We start from the raw sequence: 12,132 nt of genomic DNA, 5'->3' as shown, positions 1-12,132 counted from the left end.
CAAAAATCACAAGGTCTTACTGCTCTACTGTAGAAATATGGCCAAACAACCTTTTCAGTTTGGGGACAGGTAACTAATGTGTTTCTGCTTTCGTTCTCAAAGGCTGAGTCATAGCTCTTGTCTTTCAAGGACAGCCTTGTCTGCACTGTAGTTGGTGCAGAATCAACAATTACATCAACAAAGCTCTCATGTACCCATCTTCATAACATAAGCTGTTCAAGTTACAGGAATTGGGATACACATGAAGAGTCCCTCAAGAAGAAAAGTTACTTCTCTGGGAACTGTATGGTTCCTAATGGTGATGTCCCTCTGTATTTCACAGTCAGGCTGCCTTCCCTACAAGTATGAAGTGCCACACAATATGGGTTCAGTTCTAGTGAAGGAAACCAGGGTTGTAGCCTTTAACATCTTTGGACATAAAGTTTGAGTGGGCGTGCAGGACACAGGCATGATCTCTGCAGCACTGGTGTTCATAGTTCTTGTGCCAGGTGGTAGATGCACACCCAGAAGTGGAATGCAAAACACTTAAAAAGTTTCTAACAACTAGTGTTATTGTAAGGTAAGTAATTATTTTTTGACTGAACTACAGGAGAAAGATAAGGAAATGTTCACACTGATGAGCTCCTTCCAAAAATGTCATGCCATAAATGTGGGCTTGCATGCATGACCATAAACGTACAAGTGGTGTGTTCTCTGTTGCTTTGTGGCTTCCTTGTCCATGGTTTTGACCCCATCTATGTTCCTCTTGCTTTTCCAACCCCTATGCTTCATATTTCCCTCCCTTCTTCACATGCTGTATTTTCAGAACAGGAAGTGCTCCTTCAAGCAGTATGCTCCTCTTTCCTCCTATTGAAATAAAGATGGAAGGTACTTTTCCTTCCCTTTCCTGTGATTTCAACTTAACAAAAAGAAAGCTGGACTTCTCTCTGGTTTTGCTTTATTGGCTGAGTCTGGTGCTGCCTCTGCCATTTACAAGTGAACTATTCATAAGTCATTAGGACACACTACAAGAGAAGTGAGTACTGTGCCTGTGCGTAGTGGCATTTTTTTGTGTGTGCACTGTGGCCTCCTGTTTCCTCCTTTGCATCGCAGCTCACAGTTAGGGAGTGGGTAACAGAAGATGAGAGAAGACTTCTCTTTATTTCATCTCATGCACTTGAGATAGGAAGAGTGTCCATTTCTCCTTCTTAACAACTTAATTTCCAAAGAGGCTCACGTGGTTCTGGTGATATATTCCCCACGCCAAGTGTAGAGTGCAACAAGTTTTCGTAATTTTGCGATGCTCATCACATGCAGAGTATACCTCGTTGTCTATCTTTACCAGCAAGACATCAAGCAAATTTAAACGTAGGAAATCTCCTAAACAAGTCAAAAGAGAAGTAGGATGACACTGCAGAAAGTAGAACTGATGGCTTCTGCTTCCAAGAAACAAATAAGGGGAGGGGGAGGGGAGAATGTAAGTTCCTCACTTTTGCTGGAGATCCAGCACATGGAAATGAAGAAAAGCAGAAAAAAATGTTGCTGCTTCTGGGGCTTTTTTTTCCATCCAAACATGAAAAGAAAAATTGCTATTTTTCCTCCTTAAAAATCTGAAACAATAAGGTGGTTTAAAAGATGGTATGCATTTAAAATGTATTAAAGTTCTGATAAATTTTGTCAAGGCTCTGGGATTTATCAATCAGGTCAGTAAATGACAAATAGGTTTTCCTAACCATATTTTGATTGGTATGATACACATTTGAAAGACCAACATCTGAAGTTAGTCTGTATTACATTTTTTCACAGCAGTTCTGCAGAATTTCAGGCAATTTTTACTTCTGTCTTCAAGGGTAAATGTGCTTCATGGCTGTCAGAGGAACTAATTGTTCAGTTCTGATCATTATTGCAAAGCATTGTGTATCCAAACTTCTATATGCTCTGTCCAAAATACTCTGCTTTTTATTAGTAGGGTATTGTATGGGGATATCTGATAAAAAAAGTAGTGGCAGAGTACACAACCAACAGTTGAAAAATGGGTATGGATTTAGAATTGTAGGAAAATTGCTTCAAAGTACTTTCTCTTCCATTAAATTAGTAAGAAGGAACAAGACTGGAGGATCAAATAATACAGTGTGGTTTTATGTTGAATCTTAACCTGTCTTACACATTTTAAAAACCATCTATGTAAACTCTGGAAGGAATACCAAAACCGTAGCCTTGTGTTGACTGAAAAAAAGACAGTTTCAAGAAACATGTACCAAAAAGACTGTCTTCTCTTGTGTTGTAGTATTTCAAAGCATGAAAAAACCAAGGATGTCAAAAGAGGATATCTTTTCTGTATTATAGTCACAACTGTCTTACAGAAAGATTCAGAGTGCTGCTTCTGCCAGACTCTGCATTTGTTCCTTCCCGTATCCTTCTCTTTCCACTTGTGTTATCCAGAATTCATGACTGCCTGCTCCCACTGAAGTGGGTTTGCTTTTACTGTATGAAAGGCACTGAGTTTTCTCTCCCATGACCTGGTTTTGACTGTGTAAGATCCTTACAAGTAAAGCCTTGAGTTATAATTTTTTTTTTTTTTTTTTTTTTTAATGTTGTGCACTAATGTATGTGCAGCTAGGTCTCAAGTAACACTCAGCATTGCTTAACAAATATACTCACTATGGAGAATATATTGCCATGGACACCATTTCAATGAAACCAAAGTAAGAATTATCTTCAGAGGGATGTGCAAGAGCAGAAAAACCTGGGGGAGTTTTATTTAGAGATTTTGTGAAAGACTGGTAAATAATCTTGTGCAATTGGTAACAGTCTTTATGAATTCCTACTTTTCTAGAGAGCTCAAATTGGAAGAGGGATAATTTGATCTGGCTGTCCTATAACTTGTCTAAATATATGTTCTTTTAATGTCTTTAGATGAAAAGAAAGAGAATAGATTTGCAGCTGAGCTGGATGAATATGGATCAGATACAATGAGTGAAATAAATATTGTTGGGCGAATTATCCTAAATATTTGGAGAATGATGAGAAATGAGGTAAGGTTTTTAAAAGGTTAATATATTTGACTTACAGGGTGGGGTTTAATTATTGTAGACTTTATTGAAAATTTCACGTAACTCATGAACTTAATCCGTGCATCTATTTTCAAATAGAGCAGGCTGCCACTTTGTGAGAATGGATTTTGCATATCTCTAAAATGTAAAATACTGAAGCCCATATCTTTCAGTAAGACTTCTTAATGATACTCCTTTTCTTTGTGGGTTTTGAGAACAACTTACCTGTTTGAGCCATTGTGCTTTTATTAAATTAAATATTTGAACTTATTTTAAGCTGTCAGATTTACTCATTGTTTTGCTGTTTATGACCTTACATTTAATCTCAAATGCTTCAGTCTTTACAAATCTTCTTCTGACCAAATTCAGACCTGATCTTTGTGATCTACTTAATTCCACATATTCATTTCAATTATCGAGGGTTATACTTTCTGACTTGTAAATAGTTAGGAACTTCTAAGTATAAATGTTTACCTTTTTAATGACGAATACTAATAAAAAGTTAAAATTTAGTTGTTACAGTTTTTAAAAAGTAGAGATTTCTCTATGAAAGACATCATGCATATTAACATGTCTGCTGTGTTTTTCTAGGTGAATCTCATGAATTACACTTTTGAAAACGTGGGCTTTCATGTTCTTCATCAACGTTTTCCTTTATTTACTTTCCGAGTTCTGTCTGATTGGTTTGATAACAAGGCAGATGTCTACAGGTAATGAATGATCTATTAATCCATTTTGTTTGTTCTTTTTAAGGCCAGATCCTTAACACTGTATAGGTATAAGCTAAATTCAGCATGGGAAGAGATAATCAATTTAGCTCAGGTACTACTAGAACAGTCTATATGCAGCAACATGGGCTTATTTACTCTGCTGCGCTGCTGTTCTGCTGTGGCTGAGTTATACCCTCAATATTTCATCTTGGTGTATTTTTATGTTTAAAGTACACAACACCAAAACATTTTCCATGACAGTTTCAGCTTACTTGAATAGATGTACTATTTTGAAGTTCTGTAAGGTCTTTATTTTGTATACACTATTCATCAGAAGGACTTTTAATGAACTGTCAGGTTTTTGTTTTACATCACAGTGCATGTCAACCAAGCCAGGCTTTAAAATAGGATAAAACAGTGTGCAAGATGTTAAGACAGTAACTGTAGCTGCTTCAATATACCTTTATATAACATTTACCACACTGGGCTTCACTCTCCCTTGGAGTGATTTGGTATTATGTCATATGAACAAATAATAAAACTGAGCACTGATCTGAACATCATTTGTGACATACATATAATTTCTGTAAAAGATAGATACTTTTCAGCTAGATGAAAACTTGGTTTTGTGCTGAAATTACTAATTTATGTTTGTGCTGAAATTACTAATTTGTGTTCAACTGAGATAGGTATTCTTAATACAGAAGGATGCTTCCACAAAAGCTCACACAGTTTAAAAAAAAAAAAAAGTAAACGAGTTTCAGTAATCCTTTCGGGCAGTTAAGAAAACAGAATAGAGCATGTCATTGACACACGCATTAACGTTAGTTTGCTGTAACACATTCTGTGTATATCTTTAGAATACGTAAGTGTATGTTTATGTGCACCACATTTTTGAAAGAGCCATATGAAAATGTCCTAAAGGAAACTTTATTTGCTGGTTTGTAGCAAGGTATCATAAAAATTTGTTTTTCTTAGTCGAAAGAGCAACCTTCTCCTAATTGTTTATAACAAGGTGTTCCCTTTCACAGGTGGAAAATGGTTGATCATTATATCAGCCGGGTCCGTGGGAATCTCCAGTTGTTAGAGAAACTGGATTTGATTGACAGAACGAGTGAAATGGCAAGACTTTTTGGCATTCAGTTCTTACATGTATTAACAAGAGGCTCCCAGGTAAGATTTCGTTTTTCTTATGCTTCACAAAGGCAAAATAGTCTTTACAAAATGTTCTTCAGTATCTTTTCAGTCAGTATATGTATTTTCATAATGTCACAGAAGACTCTTTTGCATATCATGAAATGTAAAGAAGGGCAATTCAAAGGCAGTAATAATGGATTGAATGCTTAGTCTCAGAGATTAAAAATAGCTGTTAAAAATAGAGTGCCCCAAAAGTAATCACACCAGCAAGTCCCTTCTACTGATTTTGAGAGCACTAAGTTTTCCCTTTGAGTTGGTATTTTTCACACTTAGATGAGTCTGGAAGTTAGTGCTTTTTAAAACATTGAGAAGTATAATCGAGCATGTTTTAGAAAGATGAGATTATTTTCTTCCAGAGCAGACAGAGCTGCATTGAATATCTTCTAAGTGACATTTCCTGTGAAGCAGACCTCTGTATGACATTTGATGATAAGACAAGAAGGGCTCTGGGTTTATTAAGTACAGAAGTCATGCAAGATATGTGTGGTTCTGTTACTTTAATACTAGCATGAGAGAGAAAGGGAGCAGGACAGAGTAAGATTTACACTAGTATTTCTTTGAGACCCCAGCAGTCTCCAGTAATATCAAAGGCTTTCCTTGCCCAGGCTCTGAGTGACTTGACTAAGTAGGCTGTTTTTATGGTTTCACATGAGCCCTGAACAGCACTTGAAAGGAGAGACAGCTACTCACTCATATGTGTCTGCTTTCCTGCTGTTGTCTCCTTTCCTACCATAATTATTCTTTCCTACCATCTTTCTGCGTTCTGTTTTAATAGACACATAGCTGAGCTGACCAGGATAGATTATTTTGCAACTTCTGTGGACAAAAAGACAATTTATGTCCTAAGCAGACCAGCATTGTCTTAAGCCAGACAGAAACAGGAGTGTCTGAAGCTGCAGTTGCTTAACAGGGCAACACAATTTAAAAATGGTGCCACCTTTTTTCCTTTGAGTACAGTTGCTTCCGTCATCTCTTGACACAGTGCAGGTTCTTGTCAATCTTGCTGGTACTGACCCTGTATTTTGGAGGTGGGGCAGCACTGGTGGCAGAACCATGGTGGCGTTCAAAAGATATTTGCCAGTTTAGCTCCCTGATCTGGTTTACCATGTTATTGGCTAAGTACCGCTGTTGGAGCAAGGGAAGAGAAATGCACAGTTAGGGACAGGGAGGGTGGGACTGGCATACTGCCAATGTAGATATGCTTAAACTGTCATGACTGCAGCCTGCAAAGACTGTTCTGCCTGTCATTTTCTCAAATGGCTGTTGAGTGGGAGTGAGCAACAGAAACATGCTGCATTTTCTATCCTGACTGTTCTTTTCTCTTCCCTTCTGTGCATATATGTTTTATTTCCATTGAAACTTTCTAGATCACAAAAAAAGCAGTAGCAACAGTTCCCAGTCACCTCAAATATTTTTTTTCACTCAGAAGAAACATCACTACCTTTTATGAGGATATTCCTTTCTCCTTAGCTGAAAAAGATGTTAAAATGGAATAGTACTAAGGTTTCAGATTTTTTTTTCCTTATTTTTGTATCTCTTACTAAGTTTTACAAGACCCTTTTTAAAGGTGATTTTTTCTTTTATTTTATTAAGCTATCTTGAATGTAGACTGAACAAATCTAACAAGATGGTCACAGGCATATCAATTATTAGTCAGATGATTCAAGAACTTGTTGAAAATTATTTAAAAAAAACCTAGTTCTTGACAGACCAGTCCCTAACCACCTCATCAGATATCTGAACTCATCACTGGACACAAATTAGTGTGCAATTAGTGCAAGGCAGCAGCACCTTATGCTGCTGCAAAACTACACTTTAAAGCTCCAACCTTGTAAGGTGGCAGAGTCTCATTAAAGCTGTTGGTTCTGTAACTTCATTTATAACATCAGAGTTAAAGAAACTATACCTAACCCACTCAGTACAGTGATTGAATGTGTAGTGCATCAGGCTTCTGTGTAGTGATTTAGTTGCTTACGAAGCACAGAATTTTAGGATTATATAGGATTGTTCTTTCATGTTTTGGGATTTTCAGTCCTTTGACACCCATGTATGTAATCTTCAGCTATTTTGTTTTTTATTGTGAATGGACACAGGGAATACCTGGCTATTAGTGCTTTTAAAACCTTACTAAAGTATTAAATAATACATAAGTAAACAGGGCTGTTTTTTTCTCATGTTGCTACCTCTACATATGATATTTTGTGATGTCTTCAACAAGGTGAAAGTTTCTTAATCTTTTTGTTATTCTGTGTTTCCTGTACCACTTGTTGGCATCATCAGGGAGAAAGCATGATACCCATGCAAAGCATCAGACTACTGAAACAGGCTGACTTAGATTCTTCCCTTTGCTCTCTTGCTGCCAAGTACATTCTAGTACTTTTCATGGTCAGATGTGTGGAGGCACAATTATCAACCTATACAACTTGAACGTCATTTCTCTGTTTTCCCAGATGTTGAAATAAAATTGTGCAGATTCCTATGAAAAATGGTTATCAACTGCATATTCTACTTTGTAATCAATGTTCTGCAAGTCTAACAAAAATATATTTTAGCAAATGCTCGTGACAATCAGTATATATGGTTGCATCCTGTTGGATGTTTGTTTTTTTAACCTGAGCTGGATGTTTATTTTTTCCATAGATAAATTAGAAGTACTTGATTTTCAATGGTCAGGTCTAAATGATAAGGAAACACATAGAAAATCTCCACTATATGTGATAGAAAATATACATTAAAAAGAAGAGTATGGCTGTTTATTTTGGAAAACTAGTTGCCCATACTTTAAATTTGGGAAATGTAAGTGCATATTTACACAGTTTTAATACACTCATGTTTATTCTGCATTTTTGAAATTATAATGGTTATATCCAAACTGTTTTGCAGTATCGTGTGGAGTCTATGATGCTGCGTATTGCAAAGCCAATGAATTATATTCCTGTGACACCCAGTGTCCAGCAGCGAGCTCAAATGAAAGCCTTGCAATGTGTTCCCTTAATAATGGAGCCAGAATCCCGCTTCTACAGCAATGCTGTTCTTGTATTAGATTTCCAGTCATTATATCCTTCCATTGTGATAGCGTACAACTACTGCTTTTCAACCTGCCTGGGACATGTTGAAAACTTAGGAAAGTAAGTTGTTGGGTTTTTTTTCTCAAACTTTGATTTCTTAGAGACTTTAGCATCTTTTCTAAGGTACTGAGAACCCTTGGTTGTCAGTGGAAACAATGGGCATGTATGAATAGCACCATTTTCTGTTACTCAATAGAGATGATAAAGATCTAAAATGTGGATGTCTGCACATGTGTTTATATACATGCAGACACACACATATACACATCAATATGCATTTTTAATTAAATACAGAATTAGACTCTGTTCTGTTAAAAAAAATTAACTGTGTATGTGCATGTGTGTACACCTGTTCCATTATTGTGGTGATGCTAGTTTTTAATATTGTTTCAGAATGTTAGTGTTACATAAATCCACTACCTATTTTCAAAACTAGACTAGTATTAATCCACTGTATGTATGTTAATAAATTGTTACTGTTCTAACAGCTGTAGTTCACTCTAGTCTTAACTATTCAAAATGAAAAGATACAATGAGTTATTCTGTGTAACATCTCTTGTTAAGCTAAATAGGAATTCTGTTAACTGGAAAAAAAATCTCATTGCTCATTATAATTACCTCTATAAAACAGTATTTGGAAGAATGGGAAGATGCATGTGATAATTGCTAGGTATCACCACCAGGTTTTTAAGTTTCTGATCTGAAATTCTGAATTTGTGGGAAGAAAATATATCCAGTGTGTTCCTTGGTAAATGTGCATGGTTTCCATAGGAGATTAGGGTATGAGTATGTGCCTCCACTAACTCAGCATTTGGAAATAATGCGTTAATGCAGAACAGAATTGATAAATTATATCTGCTGGAATTTAGCCATTTATTACTACTTTATTCTTAGAGCCTTTTGCATGTAGCTAAGAAATTTTAAATGATTGGGTTTTATACCTGTGATCATAATTGTGATTCTATCCTTGCTGGCATTATCAGCATATTAATGTGAGTTGCTTTTTGCTTGATCAGGCTGTAAATGAATGAATTGTCTTCATGTTTAATTTTTCTCTTTATTAGATATGATGCATTCAAATTTGGCTGTACATCTCTCAGAGTACCTCCTGACTTACTTTACCAGATAAGGCATGATATCACAGTGTCACCCAGTGGAGTAGCTTTTGTCAAGGTAATGATATTAGTGCTCTGTGACAGGCATTTTTAGTTCCTGTTGGCTGACTAGCTTAAGATCAAATTGATATTGTAGTTTATATTTTGCTGCATTAAGAGCAGAGAGAAGGGGAGAGGTTCAGTCTCTCATTTCCTGATGGTTTTTGATATTTGTCAGACTGCTGAACTTCTGGCAGTTCAGAAAATAGAATGTCATCTTTATGCTTTCATTTATACCGAAGGCTTATTTCATCTATAATTAAACTGTATTTTACTTGTGCAGTTTAGGAATCAAACAGTAATTATCTGTGTGTAACACTTCATTCTTCTGCCTGTATAGCAGTAATAGTTTCCTAGAAAAGGAGTCGCGGTTTGGGAGACTTGCTTTCTATTGTTCTCATTTCATGTTATGTGTGCTGCTGGCTGATTTGTAATGAATTAATAAATATGGCCTGGAGCTCTTACAAATCATTAGCCAATTGCCGGCTTACGTATATTTAATGTAAAAAACCCGCTTTAAGTAAACAATATTTGCACAATTTTGAAAAGATAATATTCCTTTAGCATTTACCATTTTGCAAATTAACAGTTAAATACTGAAGTCCCATTTTAGTTAATAAGGTTATCTAAACATTGCATTAGCAGGGCTGATGAAAACAAAGAACAAAAAGCTATTTACCCTGCCCTTAAGAGCTTTGCCTGTATTCTAGGTTGCTTATAATATTTGTGGGAAGAGCCAAACCGTTAGTGCCTAGGGCATTGTGCTAATTAATTTGTCCTCTTAACAGAGATTATCTAACAGTTTTGGTTTTGCTTTTACTCTTAACTGTTTAGGTTGGGCTTTTTAACATCATTTTTTTCTTTGTTCTCTTTATGGCAGCCTTCAGTAAGAAAAGGTGTGCTGCCAAGAATGCTAGAAGAAATCTTGAAGACTAGGATAATGGTGAAACAGTCAATGAAGGCTTATAAACATGACAAGGCTATAACTCGAATGCTTGAAGCTCGTCAGTTGGGTCTTAAATTTATAGCTAATTTTACATTTGGTTATACTGCTGCTAATTTTTCTGGAAGAATGCCATGCACTGAGGTAAGAGTTGTGATCCTTTTTTTTAAAAAATAAAAAAGTCTTGGTTTTCTTCCCATAAAAGAACATTTGGAGTTAGCATTTCTGTAGAACTCTCACAAAAGGTAGATTGAATTACAGTTCTAACAGTGGAAATAAAATAAAACATTGGAGCTGTTTAATAGTTTTCAAAAAAGGAGGAATCGACAGAATCCAGAAACTAAAGAAAATTAACCTAAGCAATCTTGTCTTGCTCCTTGCACTTTTAATATGCCTAAAGAAGTTTAAACCAAGTTTTCCTTTATTTTAATTCATAATAATTTTTGATTGCTCTTCCTTTAATTCTTTTGGGGTAATGTAAGCAACCTTTTCATTTATTATATGCATGAAATGACTATATTATTGAGACAATATATTTTATTTTAATAAATAGATGAGGCAAGGTTAGACTATGTTTACCAAGAGCTCGTATTGGGTTTAGCAGTACAATAAAAATTTTCATTTTAACTTGGCAGGTTGGGGATAGCATTGTTCACAAAGCCAGAGAAACTTTGGAGCGTGCTATAAAACTGGTGAACGACACAAAAAAATGGGGTGCTCATGTTGTGTATGGTGATACTGACAGGTAATTAATGGTCTGCTTCTTACAGTGTTTTAAAATCATAGTAGTTCTTTGTAGATACATTTTTCATTTGTCTCAACAAGGGGAATTTTTTATACTGAAAAGAGTATGTGGGCCCTCTTTGGGTTGTTGTTTACTGTCTTGGGAATATGCAAAGTAAAAATTTTTTTGGAGTTTCTTTTAGGACTCTTAGAAAGCACTTTGAAGGTTTCCTTCCTTTTGAAAATTACGTGGAACAGAAAAAAAATAATACTTCTTCACATGTGAAATAATGTCATTTATTGAATGAGTATTTTTGTGCCTGTTTCTGATGCCATTTTTATTTTCAAAAATAAGGTATTTATAATATAGTAGGCATTGAACATTGATACTTAGAAGGGGGCACTATTTTAAGCTTCAAAAGTGGATACAATTCAGAAGCAGCCACCAGAGCATACAAAGATATGATTAGGCTGCCTGAAATACATCATATAAATATCTCCCCTTTCTCAATCTTTCATATAAATAATAGCCATGCTCTGGGTGTATCCATCTCTGGTGCTAGACTTGGATAATTTTTCAGCCATGGGAAACAAAGCTTGTCTGGCTGTCCTTCCTTAATAGCTTGTGAGTCCAATGACTGATTTCAGCCAGATTTGATTAAAGACTTGAAATTTCAAAGATACTAAATTCATAGTAGCTTCACAAAAAAAAAAAAAAAAAAAATTGTAGAAAGGAAATAAAATCCTGTTGCTGCACACAGTGGGGAAAAAAGGGCATGCCCAGAGCTCTTTACAGTTCTTTCCTGGAAACTCAAGTTTTGCAGTGCCTGGGAGCAGTCACGTTCCCTGTCTCACCAGAGTCACAGGGTTCGTCGTGCCTTTGGCACTCCTCATCTCATACTGAACACTGAAGTTTCTCAGGTTTTTAGCCTTTCTAGCTGAAGGAGGGGAACAGAATTGATAACAAAATCTCTGCCTTGCCACCAGGAAACTATAGCTTATAAATTTCAAGAACTACATTGAACAGATCTGTGTTATTTCCTATGTCTGGTTTCTTGTAGCATGTTTGTACTCTTGAAAGGAGCCACGAAGGAGCAGTCTTTTAAGATTGGCCAAGAAATTGCTGAAGCTGTAACAGCAACAAACCCCAAACCTGTTAAAAAAAAAAAAAAAAAGTAAAGATAAAATATTTTTCTGGACACTAACATAGCATAAGGATATACAACAGTTGCGTGCTGTACTGTTTCTGCAGGTATATTGTAAGCTCCTTAATGCCTCAGGGACCTTGTCAGAGGAGCACTGCAG

General features: G+C 35.9%; 1 protein-coding gene across 1 annotated transcript in view; it reads left to right on the top strand.

Annotated features, from left to right (window-relative positions):
• The window catches only part of REV3L (REV3 like, DNA directed polymerase zeta catalytic subunit), an 82,404-nt gene that overhangs the window by 57,595 nt on the left and 12,677 nt on the right, over positions 1-12,132 (top strand). The window contains exons 20-27 of the mRNA XM_026844194.1: positions 2,896-3,014; positions 3,624-3,742; positions 4,774-4,915; positions 7,823-8,067; positions 9,072-9,180; positions 10,042-10,248; positions 10,740-10,849; positions 11,889-11,988. Coding sequence (XP_026699995.1) covers positions 2,896-3,014; positions 3,624-3,742; positions 4,774-4,915; positions 7,823-8,067; positions 9,072-9,180; positions 10,042-10,248; positions 10,740-10,849; positions 11,889-11,988 — 1,151 coding nt within the window. The remainder of the gene's footprint in view (positions 1-2,895; positions 3,015-3,623; positions 3,743-4,773; positions 4,916-7,822; positions 8,068-9,071; positions 9,181-10,041; positions 10,249-10,739; positions 10,850-11,888; positions 11,989-12,132) is intronic.

This window comes from Athene cunicularia (assembly GCF_003259725.1).
Source record: "Athene cunicularia isolate RWA chromosome 3 unlocalized genomic scaffold, athCun1 chr3_part1, whole genome shotgun sequence".
In the NCBI taxonomy this organism is placed as follows: domain Eukaryota; kingdom Metazoa; phylum Chordata; class Aves; order Strigiformes; family Strigidae; genus Athene; species Athene cunicularia.
This window is presented reverse-complemented; position numbering and strand designations above follow the sequence as displayed.